This window comes from Psammomys obesus, unplaced genomic scaffold, assembly GCF_907164565.1.
Source record: "Psammomys obesus unplaced genomic scaffold, mPsaObe1.curated_primary_1811, whole genome shotgun sequence".
In the NCBI taxonomy this organism is placed as follows: domain Eukaryota; kingdom Metazoa; phylum Chordata; class Mammalia; order Rodentia; family Muridae; genus Psammomys; species Psammomys obesus.
In genome coordinates, this window is record NW_026590466.1 from 446,361 (window position 1) to 467,735 (window position 21,375).

Genomic DNA, 21,375 nt, shown 5'->3' on the forward strand with positions numbered 1-21,375 from the left:
AAATAAAATAAAATAAAATAAAATAAAATAAAATAAAATAAAATAAATCTAACTTTAAAAAAACTAAGAGTAGCAGTTTGATACTGTGAGTTAATATCAAATGCTTTATACTCTAAGCCACAGTGACTTAAAAGAGATTGCCTCATTTTATTCATTCATTCATTTACTCACTCACTCAGTTTGAAGTGCTGAAGGTCAAAAACAAAACCTCTTGAACGTTAGGCTCTGCCACCAGGCCACATCTCAGCTCTAAGCCTGTTCAATAAGACAATGACTGAATGTAGCTTGTCAATGCAGCAGAGTGGTAGAGGTAGTCCAAAAACCTTGCACTGAGCTGGGCACAGTGGTGAACAACTGTAATCCTAGCACTCAGGGAGGCAGAGGCAGAGGCAGGTGGATCTCTGTGAGTTTGAGGCCAGCCAGGTCTACAAAGTGAGTCCAGCACAGTCAAGACTACCCTGTCTTGAAAAACACAATGAAACAAAGTAAAACAAAACAAAAACCTTGCTCTGGTTATATATTTACACATTGTACTTGGAATGGTTTTTTCCATATTGATTTTTTTTTTCACAAGAAGAAAAATTCATTCAAGACCAGCCTACCATAATAAACCATGTAGTCCTTGCTGCATTCTGGATGCGTTTCAGAGAGCCTTCATGGATGTCTGGTTGTATTTCAAGGTAAAACAAAAGACTTTCATTGATGATATTGGACAACCAACTGATGGAAAGAAAATGGTTCACAGGTGAAGAAAGCACTGAGTGAAATTCATAGTAACTTTCACCATGGTCTATATGTACCAGTTCTTGGTGGCAACACGAACACTTTTGGGGGAAGGAACTGAGTTTGCACCAAGACATTAACTGAAACATAATTTCTTCTCTTGGTCTAACACAGACCTCAACATGTCCTCCTGATAGAAACAGTCCACATCACATCAAGGTATAAAAGTTTAGTCCTGTATCAAACCAAACCAAAAATCATTCCCGTAAGAGAAGTAACTTAAATACTTTTCCTTTTCTTTCTTTCTTTCTTTCTTTCTTTCTTTCTTTCTTTCTTTCTTTCTTTCTTTCTTTCTTTCTTTCCTTTCCTTTCCTTTTATTCCTTCCTTCCTTCCTTCCTTTTCTTTTTTCTTTCTCTCTTCTTCTCTTTTTTTCTTTTCCTTATTTTTTGAGAAGTAACCTAAACTTTTGATAGAGACCAAAACACTGTTTTGATATTTTATGTGGAATTTGTGTGTGCTGAGAGTTGGGGTTGTGGGGGAAAGAGCTGGGGATGGGCAGTCAGAGGACATATCTAGGAGTCAGTTTTCTCCTACCACATTGTGGGATATAGGAATCAAACTCAAGTAGTCAGACCTGAGCATAAGAGCCTCTACTTGCTGAACTAGCTCACCAGACCTGTGGTGATGTGAATGAGAAAAGCTTCTATAGACTTATATGTTTGAATACTTGATCCCTAGTGATGGAATTCTTTGGGAAGGACAAGGAAGGATAGACATGTTAGAGGAGGAGTGTCACTGGTGGTGAGCTCTGAAGTGTCAAACACCCATGCCATCCCCAGTGAGCTTCTTTGCTTCCTTTCTGTGCACTGGGAATTGAACTCTGAGCTACAGTTCTAGTGCCATGTCAACTTGTCTGCTGCCATGCTTCCTGCTATGGTGGTGATGAAATCCTGTCTTCTGGGAGTGTAAGCCCCAAATAAACCTTTTCTTTCATAAATTACCTCTGTTGTGGTGTTTTATCACAGCAGTAGAAAAATAACTAATATAAGCCCTTAAAGAGAGTTTTAAAATGTCAATCTTGGTGGATCCATGGAATGTAAAGTAATAAGAAGTAATAAGATATGAATGTATGACAAGCTGTAGTTAATATAGACCTCTCCTGGGAGGGCATTTAAAGAAATGCCCTCACTGGGGGAATTAATACCACAAAGATTTGCCATGTTGTGTATGGTACTAATTCATTACTGTTTTAATAGAAATCTTTTTTTTTTTTTTTTTAAGACAGGGTTTTTCTGTGTGGCATTGGCTGTCTTAGAACTTGCTTTGTAGACCAGTCTGGCCTCAAACTCACAAGAGACCTGCCTGCCTCAGCTTCCTGAGTAATAGGATTAAAGATGTGAGCCACCACCTCCCAGTTGATTACCATCTTTTTACATAAGTTTTGTTAGGTGGTTTCAAAGCATCAACCACAATTATTTGTGCAAGATGCCAATGGTGGTCACAAAAAGCAGATAGTTGCTCTGATTTTTCTCTTCCTTCTAGTGAGCTGAGCCTTTATACTAAAGATGTACCCTGGCCCTTTCACTGAAGACACGCGAGTTCTGGGGACAAGAGTAGACAGATAGGTACATGTATATGCTTATGGCCACGGGCTAGAAAGTTGGCTCATCAGTCAAAAATCACTTTCTGTTCTTGTAGAGGATGCAGCTTCAATTCCCAGTACTCACAGGGTGGTTCACAATTGTCTTTAATCCCAGCACTCCAGAGGCAGTCCTATCTCTGAGTTCCAGGCCAGCCAGAGCAACATGGTGAGACCCTGCCCTCATCTTAAAAAAACAAAATCATTAACTCCAAGGGGATCTGAGCATACTCTTCTGGTCTCCAAGGACACCAACAAGCACACACATAGTACATATACTTAAACACAGCCAAAATATTTATATTTATAAAATAAAAAGCATGACTGTTTCTTTATTTTCCTTAGCCCAGCAATGGAATGAAAGAGCAAATGCATATGGTTTAAATATTTGAAAACTGAACCCATAGCTAGGCATAGTAGTACATGATGGCAATCCCAGCATCTAAAAAGGCAGAAGCAGGGGAATCACTGCAAATTCAAGGCCACCTGGGTCTACATTATGTATTCTGGCATCAGCCAGGAGTAGGTAGTGAAATACTGTCTCAAAACAATAACAAAATAGAAAGAAGAAGAGAGAAAAGAACAACTGGCTGAATCTGTCTTTAAAAAAGGAACAAGAAAACAGAAACTCAAACATTAAGTTCTTATTCTCAGAGTTTGAATCATAATTGTCATAAAAGGTTTTATAAAAATATATGGGTTCTGGACTTGCTGACCTATGTTTTGTTCATTTCTTTAGAAAATATCCTATATTTCTCAAAGATTTCCATTCCGGATTCTTTCCTTAGGAACTCTCAAGTCACATTTGGAGAAGTAAAATGGCAAGTTGGCATATCTTTCTCTCTAGCACTACCAACGACAAACGTATTAGAAGAAAAGTTACCATGCAATTAGCACCAGCATTATTTTGCAAAACCGGGTCTTGATCACAGCTCCCATCAGTCTCTCATTCTCTGTGTAAACACCTTTTCTTCCTTTCAGTAAAGAGGCCACTGTAGGAGTGTAGAGAAATATCATGACTTGCATTAACTCCATAACAGAGAAAAAAAATGAGCAGATATGAACCAGAAGAGCATGAAGCAAAGCCCATGCACCTGGAGTCCTCATAAACACTAAGGCCATATATACGCACATAAACAAACACTTTCAATTTGAAATAACTTTTTATGTGATAATGGGAATGAAACTTAGGGCCTTATTCATACTAGGCAAGTGCTCTACCCCTGAGCTCTATTTTAGCTTGACTTATTGAGCTCAGAGAGATGCAGCATACCTTATAGCTTCTCTCAGCTTCTCCCTTAGTGTTAACATCATGCACAAATGCAAGACTTTTGTTCAACTGAGAAATTAACACTGGTACTTAATTAACTGAACTCTTGATTTTATTAATACTTTCTTCAAATACTATGTTTTTAAAGGCTTGGGTTTTTTGATTTTGTTTTTTTTTAAATTAATTAATCAATGCATCTATATATCTACTATCTATCTATCTATCTATCTATCTATCTATCTATCTATCTATCTATCTATCTATCTATCTATCTATTCACTTTACATCCTGGTCTAGTCTCATCCCTCCTTACCACCTAGTCTCATCCTCACTCCCTCTCCCACATCCCCTTTCCTTATTTCTCAGAAAAGGGAAGCCCCCTTCCCATCCACCCAAGCTCATTAAGTGCTGTCAGGGCTGAAGGTGTCTTATTCCAGTCTCCTGGCAAGGTAGTGCCTCCAGGGGGAAGTAATTGAAAAGCTGGCAAGTTTGGTTTTTGGTCTTCAAGAAAGTGTTTCTCTGTGTAGCCGTGGTTGTCCTGGACTCAACTTTGTAGACCAAGCTGGCCTCGAACTCACAGAGATCTGCCTGTCTCTGCCTCCCAGAGTGCTTGAATTGCAGGCATGTACCAGCAAGCCCAGTTTTTAAAGGCTTGTTTTATCCATTCTGAAATAATATATAATTTTTAATGTTGAAAATTTTAATATTTATTAGACAAGTTAAAATATATATTTGGAGAAGAATTAATGACCCATGGTACCGCCACACACACATAACCACTGGTACATCATAGTGTTTGGCTAAGGATTTTCCATTGCTTTGATAAAAACCACTTGTGTGTAATTTTTAAAACAAAAATTCCTATATCTAAATGCAAATAAAAATTCATTCAAAGACAAAAAATTACTAATAATAGACTTTTAAATTTTATTTTAATTTTATATTCAAAGAAAGGAGAGATGCCTCAGTGGTTAAAAGCATTTCCTGCTCTTGCAAAAAACTGCAGTTTGAGTCCCAGCAACCACATGGCAGCTCACAAACACCTGTAACTTCAGTTTCAGGGTATCTGATGCCGGCTTTTGGCCTCTACATGCATGTAATGCACATAAACTCAGGCAGACACACACACACACACACACACACACACACACACACACACAAGAATAGTAAATAAACAACTCACTGTTGGTACTCCAGCATAAAAATATAATATTTAATCCACTATCTTTAAAAACAGATGGAAAAAGATGCATCTAAAGTGCCAATAGTTTATCACTAGTGACAAACACTTTAACCACTCTGTTTAGAAATTTCTATGAACAACTAATTTGTAAATGACCTTTCTGTCAAGGTCAATGTGCAAATGCCTTAATTCACCCAGGAGATGCACAGGAACATGAGACAGATGGGCATTCATTCACTCCATCTCATAGTCACTTGAGGAGATGGTAGGGATGAGACACAGGTCTCTAGTCCTAGCTTCCTAGCTGTAAGATCCCTCTGCTGACTCATTACCTTCTTCTAATCTAGTTTTTACCATTGCAATGGATTTGTTTCCTGTGTTCCATTTCCTATTTCCTGCACATCTGAGAAAATGCATTGGCCAAGTGAGTGCATAGGAATGACCAGACTCTGAGGCCATACCTCATCCCTTCCTTTACTTGCCTCTTGCTCCATCTAGTTCTATGTTGCCTCTACAGTTTTACAAAGCCACCTTCAGGGTCTTCATACTAAGGACAGACTCTGGAGAAGTCCCACACAGAAGTGAAGCCTTTACTAAAACTCATGGTCTGTAGTTAAGCAAATGCCAGCAAAAAACCCCATATAGTACATAGGTAAATAGACTTTCACATTTTCACTTTTTTTTTTCTTTTGAGACAGGGTTTCTCTGTGTAGCCTTGGCTATCTGGGACTCACTTTGTAGACCAGGGTGGCCTCAAACTCACAACAATCCACCTGCCTCTGCCTCCCTGAGTGCTGGAATTTTGGCATGCACCACCGTGTCCAACTCACATTTTCACTTATTAAACACAGTATGTTTGTCCAACTGTATTCTGCTCGTGTCTTTGAAGAAAGATGTAATTCCAGATGGAATGTCTATATTTTTATGTGTATCCAAGGCATACAGATGTACTCAGTGTCCTTTTACCAAAAGTAATTCCCCCAAGATTTACCTGCAGTCACTGTCTTGTGAAACAGGATTGGATTGGCCACAAGGACAAGCAGTAGTGGCAAGTATGTGGTGACATAATGGGGAATGGCGTGGTCTAGGCCCCTCTGACACCTTAAAAGAGTAATATCAAAACATTATCCTTTAAAGAAATGCTTTGGCTGAGATGGGCTACTTACCCGGAAGCTGAGATAAGAAGTTAGAGCAGAGAGGAAAAAGCATCAGTCGGCTCCTGACTGGGTCCAAGGAAAATCTGACTTGTTTCTCTTGTCTAAAAACAAGTAATGCATTACAGGATGGTGAAGTAGATGGGTCATATTCCTGTCTCATAAACAGGAGGAATGATAGAGCATTCCACTGGGAGAAACTTATAAAAGCATTCTGGGAAAACAAAAGGATGTAAAAAACATTCTGGAATGGTAGGTTCTCTACACTGGGTCTCTTTATGTGGAGGTGTAGACAAAAGAATCCATTTAAATACTAGGCTTTGGGTACTTGCTACATGGTCTTGCCCAGTAACGGGAATAAGATCTACTTACTCCCTATTCTTGAGCAACTCAGAAACTCAGAATATGGAAGTTAAAGATTTAACATAGCCTGGTGGTTGTGATATACATCTTTAATCCCAGTAGAAGGCAGAGGCAGAGGCAGGCAGATCTCTATGAGTTTGAGGTCACCCTAGTTTACAGAGCGAGTTCCAGGACAGCCAGGGCTACACAAAGAAACCATGTCTCTGAAAATGAAAAAGAAGAAAAGGAAAAAAAAAGATTTAAAATTAGCTGGGTGTAGTGTTGCTCACCTTTAATCCCAGCACTCAAAAAGCAGGTGGATCTGTGAGTTTGAGATCGTCCTGGTCTATAGAATGAGTTCCAAGAAAGCTAAAGCTATATAATAGAGAGACCATGCCTCAAAAAACAAAATATTTAAATTAAGTATGTTTTCATTATCATGGATAACAAAACTCTCTGCAGTTCTTTTCAGGGCAACTAAGGAGGATTTCTAAAAATTAATCACAGAAATCATTAGCCAACTTATGATGTAGTGGAAGGTCATGCATTCATCATGTTATAAAGGTAGGAATTGGAGCTGAGAGTTGGCTCAGAGGTTGAGAACACTTGCTACTCATGCAGAAGACATAGGTTCAGCTCCCAGTGCCTACATATACAATCATCAGAGGATCATGTGCCCACTTCAGACTTCTTCAGGTACCAGGCACACACAAGGTGAACATAAATACATGAGGCAAAACATTTATAAACATAAAATATTTTTAACTTAAAAAAGAAGGTAAGAACTATCAGCTAGGACATACATAATGTAAGAAGAAAAATGGCTGAGTAGAAGTGAGAAGTGAAGGCAAAGTAGGACGCAAGATAGATAGCTCAGGCACAAAGAGAAGTTAACAAACCCTTAGGATACCCACTTCTAGTACAAATATTCTTCTTCACCTTTGAAAGCTAAATATCATCTGAAAAAAAGTTCAAGCCAGTCAGGGAAACAAAAGAAGGAGAAGAAGTGATTCTGATAGAAAGACAGAAAGAAAATGACAGGTGAAAGTAAGGGTGTACTTAAAGAATGCCCAGAGTTCTAGAACATGTGTAACATAGGACTAGGAGATAATAGTGTATGCATCAAGACTAAATCTGAGCTATCTGCCCAAGGCATTTGAGCATCTAGGGATTCCTTGCAAGATCTGAATCCATGGAACTCTTGGGCTCACAATTTTTTCAGGAAGTTTCCAGAACCCACAGTGAAGCACACGAGAAAAGAAAGGACTCTTCCGTTGAGTATATTCTACTATTATAGATAAGACACTGTTGTCTGTCTTTTATAAGTTCTCCAGAAAGTAGACTATACAGTGGACCTGCACAGAACTCCCTGACAACCATAGCAGACAACGTGAAATGTCTCCCCACAGGCTCAGATATATGAAAATTTGGTCCTTGGATAGCAAGTAGTGTTGTTTGGGAGGTGGTGGGCAGCCTTGCTGAAAGAAATATGTCACAGGGTGGGCTTTGAGAGTTTACAGCCTTGCTCTACTTCTACTTCACTTTCTGTTTTGTGTTTATGGTTAAAGATGTGATTTCTTGGCTTCTAGCTCCTATAACCATGGCTGCTATTTGCTGTCATGCCTCTTTGCCATCATGGATTCTTATCCCTCTGAAAGAGCAAATACAAATAAATTCTCTCTTCATTAAGTTACCTTTAGTCATGGTGTTTTATCATAGCAACAGAAAAGTAATTAATAAAAAATGCAATGCCAAAGTAGAGACAGACATCCAACTAAGAATCTGAAAATAGTCAAAAAAGTTCTGTGCTATGGATCAGTAAACTTCTCCTGAGGAAAAGATGACTCATATATTTCAACTTCACGGTCTCGGCTGCAGCTTCAGAATTGTGTTTCTGTAAAGCAAAGGCGGCGACAGACAGCACATAAACAAGTATATGCATATAAACAAGTATATGCTGTGCACCAATAAAATTCTATTCATTTTCTAGTTCCCACCATTTGACTGCAGATTTCATGATTTCCTTGTATTTAATAGCTGAGTAGTATTCCATTGGGTAAATGTACCACAATTTCTGTATCCATTCCTCCATTGAGGAACATCTAGGTTGTTTCCAGATTCTGCCTATTACGAATAGAGCTGCTACAAACATGGTTGAGCAAATGTCCTTGTTGTACAGTTGAGCGTATTTTGGATATATGCCTAGAAGTGATATAGCTGGATCTTGAGGCTGCAATATTCCTAATTTCCTGAGAAAGTGCCAGATTGATTTCTAAAGTGGTTGTGAATGAGTTACCCCAGAAGCAGAAAGACACACATGGTATATACTCACCCGTAAGTGGTTATTAGACATATAATATAGGATAAACATACTAAAATCTATACTCCTCAAAAATCAAAAGGAAAAAAAATAAAAAAAAAAACAAAAAGGAAGACTGTAAGGAAGATGCTCAATCCTCATTTGGAACAGCAAACACAACAGACATTGGAAGCAGAAGACAGGAAACAGGACAGGAGCCTACCACAGATGGCCTCTGAAAGACTCTACTGATAAAGGTATTGAAACTGAGGCTGAGACTCATAGCCAAACTTTGGACAGAATGCATGGAATTTTATGAAAGAAGGTGGAGCTAGAAAGACCTGGAGAGGACAGGAGCTGTAAAAGAAGACCAACAGAGTCCAAAAACCTGGACCCTGGGGGCGCAGCAGAGACTGATGTATCAACCAAGGACCATACATGGAGAGGATCTAGACCCCCTGCTCAGATGGAGCCCATAGACTCAGTCTCCAAGTAGGTTCCCTAGCAAGGCATGGATTTAGTGGCAGGTTCTCTCATCACCTCTCCCTGGGGAGTACAGCCTTGCCAGGCCACAGAGGAAGACAATGCAGCCAGTCCTGATGAGACCTGATAGACTAGGGTCAGATAGAGGGGGAGGAGGACCTCCCTATCAGTGGACTAGGGGTGAGGCATAGAGGAGAAGAGGGAGGGTAGGATTGGGAGGAGACGAGGGAGGGGGCCAAAGTTGGGATACAAAGTCAATACATTGTAATAAATAATAATAATAATAATAATAATAATAATAATAATAATAAGAAAAAAACTTTATTCATACCAGGTGTGATGCCCCAAGCCTGTAATCCCAGCACTCTGCGAGGCAGAACCAGGCAGATCTCTGTTAGTTCGAGGCTAGTCTGGTCTACAAAGTGAGTCCCGGACAACCAAGGCTACACAGAGAAACTCTGTCTCGAAAAGCAAAACAACAACAAACAAACAAAACAACAACCCCCCCCCCCCAAAAAAAAAAACCCACTTTATTCATAAACATAGGCAAAGGGCAAGAATTGTCAGGACAGTTCTGCTGTGCTGAGTCCTAGTTTACACATACCTAAAATCACAGAAACACTGTCTATCTCTGTCTGTTTTCCACATAAATTTAGAGTATTCATCCTCAGACCTTGACGTTTTATAAATATCTCCATTTGTGGAGAGGGGATGATCTCAAGGCTGCAAGCATGTTAGGAAAAATCTCTACCACTGAATTGCCTCCCCTAGGCCCCTCTCACTTTCTTTCAAGATGGATTTAGCTATACAGCTTTTCATTCCTTATTACAGACACACAATAGACCAAGGGCATGGTCACTATAATGTTGGATGACTAGGCTTACCTGGACACAGAAGGGTAGTAAAGCATGACTGCTCCCTCCACGCAGAGCAGAAGAGCTAGGCCCCAGGCCATGATGTGGTACAGCAGGATGGTGCTAGAAGAAAACAGAAGAGGGGTGGTCACAGCTCAGAGGGGCACATGTCTGCCTAGTGGAAATGACCAGATTAAGTTTTGCATTGCCAAGAGACTCCTGTGCTGTTGGTGAGAAGGTTGTTGAGTTTAGATATTTGTTTTTTCAATTAAGGTGAAATTCACATCACATAAATTTGTTATTTGAAAGTGAGCAATTCAGAGACCCTTTGCAGCTTTACAGTGTTGTTCAACCATCAAAACTATCTAGTTCTAGAACATTTTGAGCACCGTAAAAGAAGATCTCATTCCCATTAGCAGTCACTACCATTCTTTCTGGCCCTGAGAACCACTAATTTGCTTTGTTCTGTGGAATTGTCTGTTCTGGATATTCATGCAGGTGCTAATACATTGACTGGCTTTTGTATACGTTTTTTTTTTTTTTTTCACTCAGCATATTCTTATGGCTGAGTAATACACCATTATATAGGCAGACTCCATTCTGCTCCTTTATACAGCCACCAACGGAAAGTTAGACTGTTTCAAAATTTGGCTACTATGAATAAGTTATACTGCTTTGAATATGTGTGTGTGTGTGTGTGTGTGTGTGTGTGTGTGTGTGTGTATTTGAGTTCATATTGTTCAAATTTTGTGTGTGTGTCTTTGTGAAATTGCTGGGTTAAATGGTATTTTCATGTTTAGTTAGTGTACATCTTCATAGATAGCAGTGAATTGTTCTATGACTAAGCTGGACCCAGCCCCTTCATATTTAATTTTTGAAAGAACCAAATTCTCTTTGTCAACAGTGAACACTGCTTTCGTTTCTTTTTTTGTATGTGTGTGTTTTTAAAAACTGGGGATTCACTCTGTTGGCTAAAGTGGCATTGAACTCCTGAGCTCAGGTAATTGTCCTGCTTTAGCTTACCAAGTAGCTGCAACTACAGATACTCACTGTTATGTAACTCTAGCTTTGATGACAACCATTCTAATGGGGTTGGCTGCTACTTCTGAGATTCATATGTAATAAAACCATAAGAGAAAATTCTCATGTGTAAAACCCTCAGACAACACTGTCCAGTTCTCGTCTGTCATGATTTGAATGTCACCAAGAACTTCTAGTGTGAAAATGATGGTATTAAGAGGTAAAGCCTTTAAAAGGGGGAGAAAGCCTTCTGAATAGTGATGGATTTCAATATGTGAATAGTTAACTTAGTTACTTTGATCCTGTGGTAATATATTATGCTAATAGTATACGGCACAGTGAAATCACTCACTTCATGGACATGAAAAAGAGAGAAAGAAGAGAGGGCCAGGGGTCCATGATCCCCATGGAAGGCAGGCTTCAAACAACCTGAAGACTTCTCACTAAGCCACCCTTTGGAGATTCTACCACTTCCCAATTATAAACTGCGAGAATGAAGCCCTTAACACATGGGCCTTTAAGGGATAAGATCCAAACTACAACAGACAACCTCTTGGGGCATAATTCTCATGTCTGTTTCTCTTGACCTTCCATACCCACACAGCACACATATGCTGCATACCATAACATGTTTATGGAGGTAAAAGGACATCTTGAGGGAGCTGGTTCTCTCCATTCCAAGGAATCAAACTCAAGTCATTAAGGCTTGTGGTAAGTGTCTTTATCCACTCAGCCATCTGGCTATTTGAGCCATCTTACCACATGTAAGGTATATTTCTTTCTTTATTTTTCTAAAGACTTATTTATTTTTATTCATTATATTTCATGTGTATGTGTGAGTGCCTGCATGCATGTATATTCACTAAATGCGTGTCTAGTAGCTAAGAAGATGGCTGTAAGATACATGGGTAGCTGTAAGTGACAAGGAATTGTACTAGTATGAAGCTCTGCTTTTAGTGGTCAAGTGTTTATGGAGCAAGAGTTGTAGGCATAGAAAATGCTAATAACAAAACAAGTCTCTTTTCTGAATAGAAGGTTATACTCTCAAGAGGATGGCATATAAAAACCCTCACAAGAGGGCTACAGAGATGGCTCAGTGTTTAAGCACTTTCTGCTCTTCTGGAGGTCCTAAGTTCAATTCCCAGCAACAACATAATGGTTCACAACCATCTATATCCTCTAATGTCTTCTTCTGTTATGCATGGAGTACATACAGATAGAGCATTCATATACATAAAATAAATAAAATCTTTAAAAAAAAACTCACAAGAATCATACAAGTAATGTCTACCCCAATTAGGCAAACAGAAACAGAGGTTGAGAAATCCAGTTCAGAACTGTGATCGTCCAAAGCAGAAGATCATTATAAGTTAAGAGGCCAAACCGTATGATAGCCAGGACAGGGTCCCAATGATATCCATGTCCTGATGTCTAGAACCTGGAAGTACATAACTTTATACAGCAGAAAAGTCCACATGTGACTGAGTAAGGATTTTGAGGTAATCTCAGCTTATATTATTTTTAATCATAGGAATCTATAAAAACACAGGAATACTGGGCTGGAGTACACATAACTGTATCCCTGTCTCAGTAAATAAATCAGCCAAGCAGTGGTGGCATTGAGAGACCAAAAGATTAAAAACCAGCTATTATTAGTTAAGGCCTGAACTAGGTGGGTGGAGAGGTCCAGTAATGCCCTGAGGGGAAGGACCGCCTTACTGCATTCTTTTCCCACCCACTAGAGATACATTTTCTAGGAAACTGGCCCATCCCCCTAGGGAGGAACACCAGGTCATTAATGGTCTGGGACCTTCCTATAGCAAATCAATTAAAAATGTAGCATTTTGACCAATAGATGCTTGCCAGGCAGGAATCACCCCTGCCTTGGGCATGCTGGGATGGACCAGAATCTTTAAATCACCCAAATAACCTGAGCACAGGGCTCTCGGCAAGCACCGCCGTGGCAGTGGGGGGTGTGAGCCCAAGCTGCAGCTTGTAATTTGTAATAAAAAGAAGCTCATGTATTTACAGCAGAGTCTAGTTATTCCTGGTATTTTGGGGTTCGTGGACTGGGCAGAACATTTTGGGGGCCTGTCCAGGATCCCAAGACTCCAGGAACCTGACCTGGAGGTTTTTTTATGCCAGCCGTGTCTAAATGTCTCTGTGCAATGTCTATGTACAGTACTTTCTGTTCTCTATTCTGAAAATTCCTCAGAGCTCGGTGTGACAGTATCTGGGTAGCAAGACGTGATCAATGTGGACGCACTGGTGGTCACAGCTGCCAAAGTTAAGAGGGTCGTCTTTGGCTTCATCAGTATTTTGGTGGGTAATCTGTCTAGTCTGCTTTTTTTTTTTTTTTTTTTGTATGTCTGTTGGGAGTGAAATTGTTAGACATTTCCAGACACACTTCCAACATGGCGGAGCACGGTGACCTTGTACTCCCGCTCCGGGGCAGGGCATAGTCAACCCTCCACACTGTAAGCTCCGGAAGGCCTGCTCTCACAGGCCCAGACTGCCTGGTCCCAATGAGCACCACTAGGTGTCTCCCAGGGCGACAGCCCACTCTCGGTGTCTCCTGGGGCAGCAGGGTCCATGCCTCCTGCACCCACTGGGGTGTAGCAGTAGGAGGAATCAGTATGTTGGGTCTGCCTCAGAAGAGTCAGTTTTGGTCCCAGGAAATTTGGCCAGCTGGTGAGTGCTTTTTGTCTCAATGTCTCTGTGCAGTATTTGCTTTTGTATGTAGGGCCATCATGTTCGTCTTTGACTAATCTTATGCTCTGTAGGTCATGGCTAATATGATCAAAAATGATTGGGTATGTTTAAAGGTTAAATTCAAACTTGTTTAAAATGTATATGTGTGCCTATGTGTTTATAAGGTTTATAAATGCATATGTTTAAAGGCAACAATATAGGTTGCCACGTGGTATGACTCCGCCATCTTGAAATCGCCTCGTGAAATGTAATGTGACCTCTGACCACCATCTTGGTGGTCACATGATATGGGTTTTAAAAAAAGGGGGGAGACCTTAGTCAAATAATTTTCATTTCCTTTTAGATTAAAAGGATGAGTTATTTTAAATTGGTGTTGGTTTTAAAGATTGGATTGTTTGCACTGGTAAATTCTGGTTTTGACTTTTAAAATTTGACTTCTAGTTTTGGTTATGCTTTGTGACTTCTCTCCTACCAAAGGGGTACTTTATTTTGATATTGCAAAAACAGGTTTTAGAAAATATTTAAATCTTTAAGGCTATAAAATGTTTAAAGTTTATCAGGCATTTTAGACAATGATCTTGGGTAGTTTAACAAAAAATTTGAAACAGTTTCTTGATCCTTTGGGGGAGAACAAAAAAACTTTGGGTATTTATTTTATTAATTTTACTAAATGAAACCAAGCCATATGGTTTGCACTAATTGAGAAAATTGCAGGGTTTTTTTAGAATGTATCTTGTGGAGAGCTGTTTGTCTGTTAAGCTGCTTTGTTTATGGAGAAACATGTTTCCACCCTGTTCTTTACCTTGAGGCAGAGAAAAGAGGAAGTTTCACCAAGTTCCTTAAAACTTGTTCTAAGTTTTTTAGAGTTTGTTTATGTGACCTTGGACCACCCTGTCTGCTACAGGGAAGTTATTTTAGAAAAACAATTGGGAAGTTTCAGAACTTTTTGTATTAATGTAACTTGTTTTTGCTTTGCCTATAAAAAACAAATCATGGACACTGGGCTCCAGCAGGATCATGTCAGGATGGAAAGGATTTTGATGAGTTTTTATGTTGTCTGAAAAGGAAGGGAGAGAGCAAGAGATATTTAAAAAATAGCTTGTCTAAAGTAAGAATGTCTGGTTAAGCCAGAAGAACGAAGCTAGGAACCTGAAGGTACACAGAATGTTGCAGAAGGTTAGTGGATGTATTATAAAAAGCCAGAGAGTTAACATGATTTGAGAAAAAGCTGTATTTAAAAATGTTATAATTCATTAAAAAGGCTGGTGATTCGTCATTGCAAAATCTTTTTCATGCTCTTTTAAGGGGAAAAATGCTGGCTGATAGGTTTGGTATAGCTAGAATAATTCATACAGTTTAAAATTGTTCTGTACTGTTATGTTATGCAGTTGGTTCTAAAGTTTATTTGATCACAATGTTAGGACTTTTGGTTATGGGAGGTAACAACACCATCAGCAACACCTAATGGCTATGTTTGGTATTGTCGGTCACAGTCTGTGCTAACACATGGCTAGCCGCCATGATGGCTCAGGGATAGAGAGTGTGGAGCTGTAGTTTTGCTGCCATATTTGTTTAGGACTTCCAGCTGAGTTCAATTACACGTGGCCAGCCGCCATGCTGGTCCAGAGATAAAGAGGGTAGAGCCATGAGTTTTCGATCATCTTTATTTAAGTCTCTCAGTTATGTTCAGTCCTCTGATTAGTGCTAAGTGCAAAGCATTTTACTGTTCAATTTTAATGCAAAGTGGTAGGATCAGCAAGATTTGCTAGCCTCTCTATAAACTGTATCTGATTAAAAGGTTTGCTTTGATTTTAGTTCAGAAAGAGCAGACTTAAAGTTATGCTAACAACTGCAGTTGGTTAAGATGTTGAGCTTTACCTAGTGTCTTTGTTTAGGTTTTTTGTAAGGTTAAGCCTAGGCTACTTAAAATATATAGTTCTAAAACATGCACCTAAGGAATATGCTAGAATTAGAGATTATAGCATTCTGATTTATAGTACACAGTTTAGAGCACATGATAAAGACAAAGAGTAACTCAGATATGCTGGCCCTCAAGCTTGTCAGAGATCTGATGAATATGGCATTTTAACATGTTTAAGCTTATTATGACAGAAAGTCCCAAAATCCTGGCAGTAGCTCCCCCAAGGTCTCTGAGAAAATTTGGGCATGCCAGATGACTTCGACTCTGGATTGTGGTATGCTAACCACTGGGCAATACTGCCCCAACTGGCCCACTGCTAGGGCCCAGCCTAAACTGTGGACAAATCTGTGAACACCTGAGAGCCATTGTTTCACATTTCGAGAGGCAAGGTGAGGTCAATCTCTCATGTTCCTCTTTCTACAGAGGCAGTCTCTCATCTTCTGTGTCTGGCAGGACTGCCTCTGTTCAGGATGCCGTGAGAGCACAGGAGCCAGGGACACTGCCTAGGTGATGGACTACCTAGTCATCTCTGTCATTTTGATTGGCACATGGATTGGCATATTTATTTAACTTATAATTTATCCTTCTCAGGTCTCTGATCACTTTGACGGCTAGGTTAAGCTTATGGTAACTTTGCAGCTAAGGAGCAGACAATTAGATCCACTGTTAGCTCATTGATCAGTTCATTAGCTAATTAGAAGTACTAGGTACTAGCTCTCTTATTTAGAAAGAAATACAGGTTTGCCTTGCTCACAGGACTCATGTTAGTTGCCTGTATCTTAAGATTAATAAATGGATAAAAAATATGGAGCTTATGTAGGGTCTGAGAATATGGAAGTTTAGATCATAAAAATCTAGAGTGTTATTTGGTCTGGAAAAATGTTTCAGGGTTAATAAAGGCAAAAAAGATTAGAGAGTCTTAAGTAAATTATTTAAGGCATATAAATATAGCTTATAATGATATAAAAATATTTTAAAGCATATTAAAAATGGGAGATACTTTAGATTTCTCCCCCCTCTTTGCTACTGTTGTGCTTATGTTATAAGATTTCAGAAGTTCAGAGTTTTGGCATTAATCAATAGAGTTCTGATAAGTTGATGGAGCACTGACTGCTTATTATTCAGTCACCACCTTGAGATTTTAATTTCCTTTGGTTGTCTTCTGGAGATAGACTTAAAGGTACTTCTCGTCATGTTAAAAACATCTATTTAATGTGTATATGTGACCCAAAAAGTCATAGCTTTTAGTGTGGTATTCTTAATATCTGCCATTTCTGGGGTAGACTTTGACACAACAATATCTTAAACCTATTCCTTCTAGTTACTTTATAAAGAAAAATCCAAGCATCCAGGGTTTAGCACTAAAGCCAGTAATGTATTTCTGCCTAACTTGCCAGTGTAAACATGGAGATGGGGGCTAATAGTAGATGCTGAGTGTATGAAAAATGGCCAAGCTCCATTCGTAGCTGATTACCAACAGCTGTGCCCACAGAAGATGTGTTAGACTTCCAGACTGTGGACACACTTAAGTTGTTTATAAAAGATACAAAACAAACAGCTGGCTGGTTCCCATTCCGTTGGATATAGTTTTACCTGTTACTTTCAGAATGTTGTTGTATTAGATTTGCTGATATGTTACTTTTCTGAGTTTTTTAAATACATATTTCCTTCTGTGTACCAAAAAAAAAATTCATATGAGTTTCAGGATGTGACCTGGATCTGGCATAGCTCAAAAGGATTGCAGATGAGATTTTCCCTGGTCCTTCCCATTCAATAGACAAATTTTAACTTCTGTCTCCAGTCTGAATTTGTCTCATCAGATTTTCACCTGTTTGACTCTGTTCTGGGATCAGCTATGGACTGCAAGCTAATCTGGACTTCCTGGAAACTGACATGATTGCTCCCTGCCTCTTCGGGTGGATCAAATAACCAGATGCTTGGGACTGCCCTATTGCCCAGCCTTTGACAGGCATTTCAGTGTCGCTAGCTTCTGATGCTAACAGTCCAATGGTTAGCACTGAAGAAGCTCCAGAAGATGAATCTTTGCCCATATCCCACCTAGCAGGTTGAGATGCTAAGTCAAAAGGGGCTGGCTCCCTGGCATTAGCTATTATCTTGGGCATCTGCTTAGATAAAATGGAAACTAATATTGCAGCAACTGGACTAAAAGCCTAGAGAGACCCTAGAGAGAAAGGATAATAGTTCTCCTTGGCTTACTACCCCTATATCCACCCCTACTCATTTTGATTTTTATCTTTGGGCCTTGTATTTTCAATTGCTTAATGGCTTTCATAAAGAAATGCTTGAGAGCAATATAGCTAATGGTACTCAGATCCCATTGTAAAAAGGTAAATCTACAAAATACAAGGGGTCATATCTGGAAGACCCAAGATTGGGTCTTCAAATGATCATGGGAAAGGGGGAAATGAGAGACCAAAAGATTAAAAATCAGCTATTATTAATTAAGGCCTGAACTAGGTGGGTGGAGAGGTCCAGTAATGCCCTGAGGGGAAGGACCGCCTTACTGCATTCCTTTCCCACTAACTAGAGATACAGTTGCTAGGAAACTGGCCCATCCCCCTAGGGAGGAACACCAGGTCATTAATGGTCTGGGGACCTTCCTATAGCAAGTCAATTAAAAATGTAGCATTTTGACCAATAGATGCTTGCCAGGCAGGGATCACCCCTGCCTTGGGCATGCTGGGATAGACGAGAATCTTTAAATCACCCAACTAACCTGAGCACAGGGCTCTCAGCTCCCACCGCTTTGGCAGTGGGTGTGTGTGTGTGTGTGAGCCCAAGTTGCACCTTGTAATTTGTAATAAAAAGAAGCTCATGTATTTACAGCAGAGTCTAGTTATTCCTGGTATTTTGGGGTTCGTGAACTGGCCAGAACAGCATATGCCTTTAAGCCTAGCAGGCAGAAGTAGGATCTAGGTGAGTTCAAGGCCACCCTGATCTACAAAGCAAGTCCAGGACAGCCAGGGCTATACAGAGAACCCTGTCTTAAAAAAGCTATACAAACAAACAAACAGATAAATGTAGGACTAGGGAGTTGACTCAGCATTAACAGCACTGGCTGCTCTTATAGAGTACTCGGGATGGATGCCCAGCACTCATATGGTGGCTTCACACTGCATGTAACTTGAATTCCAAGGGATCCACCATCCTATTCTGGCCTCTGCTGGCACATGGTGCATAGACATACATGAAAGCAAAACACTCATACATAAAAATAAATAAAACTAAAAAAAAATAGAAATTTTCAAAATGCAGTAAGTGTTAAATTTTAAAACACTAAAATCTAAAAAATGAAAGGGAGCTCTGTTTTAAAAGAGGGGTAGGAGGCTAGAGAAATGCTTCAGTTTAGACCACATACTGCAGCCCGGAACAGTGACACACACCTGTAATCTCAGCACTCTGGGAGGCAGAAGCAGGCAGATCTCTGTGAGTTCAAAGCCAGCCTGGTTCACAAAGTGAGTCCAGGACAGCCAGGACTATACAAAGAAACCCTGTCTCGAAAAAACAAACAAAAACAAAATGAAAGAGCACATACTGCTCTTGCAGAGTGCCTGAGTTTTGTTCCCAGTACTCTTGTTAGGCATTTTCAGAACTGTCTGTAACTCCAGCTCTAGGGAATCCATCCAGGTGATGCCCTCTTCTGACTTCTTCAGGTACCTGTAGTCACATTCATAAGCCGACACATAGATACATACATATACACATAATTAAAAACAAATAAAAGGGGAGAGATATTTTGGCTGGAAATCAGACAAAGGTTGCAATCTGAAGGTTCAAACGGAGAAGTTGCGTCTCAGGACTGGTGAAGATTAGGCATCACAAATTCTCCAGGCAAACTGGAGGGCTTTCTTTTCTTCCTCCCTCCTCTGCACTCCCCATTCCAGGCATAGCTCACATTCCTGCCATATCCTTCCTTTATCTTTATGCCTGCACTTATTCACCCAGTCCTACCCTTGTCACTCAATCCCCCAGAGTTGAGGACATGATCTTCTAGATGTGCTGCCAGATATATCTGGAGAATTAAGTCCACACAAAACCAGCTAGCTGATCCCATGGAGAAGGGGACTGCATTTGAATAGATGCTTCTTTGTGATTGGGTGGGCATGTTGGGCTCCATCAGTCACACACACTAGCTGTAATTCAAGATTCAGCAGGATATCTAGCAAATGACACCCATGTCCAATTGGGATTCTGACTTTGAAGATCACCTGTATGAACAGAAAAACATGCTCGTGGATCAGAGCAGGAAACCAGGACCTTCACAAAGCAGGAAAAGAAGCAGAGATTGGTACACAAAGCTTCTAGAGAAGAACTATTTTGTACCAGTTGTCTGGGAGAGCACAAGGAAATGACTCCCGCATTATTTTGCCTCCCCCATTGTAACCAGTTCCTGGAGTGGCCGTTCCCTGGCCTCACAGGGGCAGGAAGCTGGAGTGGAGCAAGTCAGCAATGTGAGTATTGCTAGATGTCTAGGCTGTGTGGAGACTCGGCTACCTCAGAAAAGCTCTCTCTATAGGGGACTGTATTATTGATGACAGGGGTATCTGCTCATTCCGTCACACCCTCACCTCACCCTGGGCCACACTGGATGCATTTCCAGAGTGGTGAGTAAGCAGTTCAGGATGCAAGACCAATCAAATCTAGGATCATCTACACTTTCACTTCTTTTTGAAACAGGTTCCCACTATTCAGCTTCAGTTGACCTCAGTGAGAACCTCCTGCCTCAATCTCTTAGGTGCTTGAGATTACTCAAATGTGCCCCATCGAGAACCATACTGTCATTTTCTTACAATTAGCAGTTCCTTCAGTCCAAGGCCTTTTTCAAGATCTCAAGCCCCATCTAATATTGTTTGAAACCTGTATGTTCCACACCAGAAGGAGCTACAGTGAACAGCTGTATTTAAGCTTTGCATCTATCTTAATGACCTTTCTCAGGATTGGATTTAAGGAGAAAACACTCCCCTGGCAGTCAAAGAAAGCAGGTAAGTACTGACAGGATCTCAAAGGACATGTGAAATTTAGCCAGCTATGATGGCCATGTTGGGTCCTTGTCCTGGTATTCACCAGGATACCTCTCCCCACCAGCCTCAGTCTCTCAGTGGCCACCTGAAGAAGCAGCTATACCCACTATTCTGGACACCAGCAGGCCCATTCAAAGGGAAGGCTAGAGAGGCTATGGAAGTCACACTCAGCCCCGGCTCATTCCAGCCAGGGAGGCCATACACACACTTAACCCAAGGCTCTAAGAAGTAAGACTTGCACCAGCAACCTGGGTGAGACTAAGTCTCTGTGAAAACTGGGCACTTTGTTACCTCTGCTTGTCTGCCTGGTTTTTCTATGATGGGGAGCCCACTCCATTCCTCACAGGCATGTATGTTAACTCTGAAAACTTGCTCTTGTTCTTGTCCTTGGAAAGTTTCTGGGGTTTCACATCCCAAGCATTAACTTTCTATCTGATAGGGCATCCTCGGAAGCCAAACTCTGCCCAGAACCTTCTAGATGCTGGCATCACCATCATCTGGCCTGCTGGAATGAATGCTTACCTCAAAATTAATTAAAAATGTCTTTGAGTAGCAGAGGACAAGATGGGAACCCAATAAGAAAAGAGCATAAAATCAGTGTGGAATGATGGAGTGAGAGGGCTCGCACATCACTTCTAAATGTCACGAATGTTTGATTCCTCACACCCTCATTTATTTATTTACTTATCTATCTATCTATCTATCTATCTATCTATCTATCTATCTATCTAT

At 40.3% G+C, this 21,375-nt stretch overlaps 1 protein-coding gene across 3 annotated transcripts in view; it reads right to left on the bottom strand.

Annotated features, from left to right (window-relative positions):
• Nucleotides 1-21,375, bottom strand: part of Gpr143 (G protein-coupled receptor 143) — a 52,893-nt gene that overhangs the window by 25,887 nt on the left and 5,631 nt on the right. For 2 of the 3 annotated variants that reach the window (XM_055607410.1, XM_055607408.1), the window contains exons 4-7: nucleotides 9,979-10,071; nucleotides 5,808-5,917; nucleotides 3,247-3,355; nucleotides 603-720 (exon numbers count right to left, since the gene is read on the bottom strand). In XM_055607410.1, the coding sequence (XP_055463385.1) occupies nucleotides 603-720; nucleotides 3,247-3,355; nucleotides 5,808-5,917; nucleotides 9,979-10,071 (430 nt within the window). Of the gene's footprint in view, nucleotides 1-602; nucleotides 721-3,246; nucleotides 3,356-5,807; nucleotides 5,918-5,982; nucleotides 6,075-9,978; nucleotides 10,072-21,375 lie in introns of all 3 variants that reach the window. The other variant, XM_055607409.1, reaches the window with a different exon arrangement.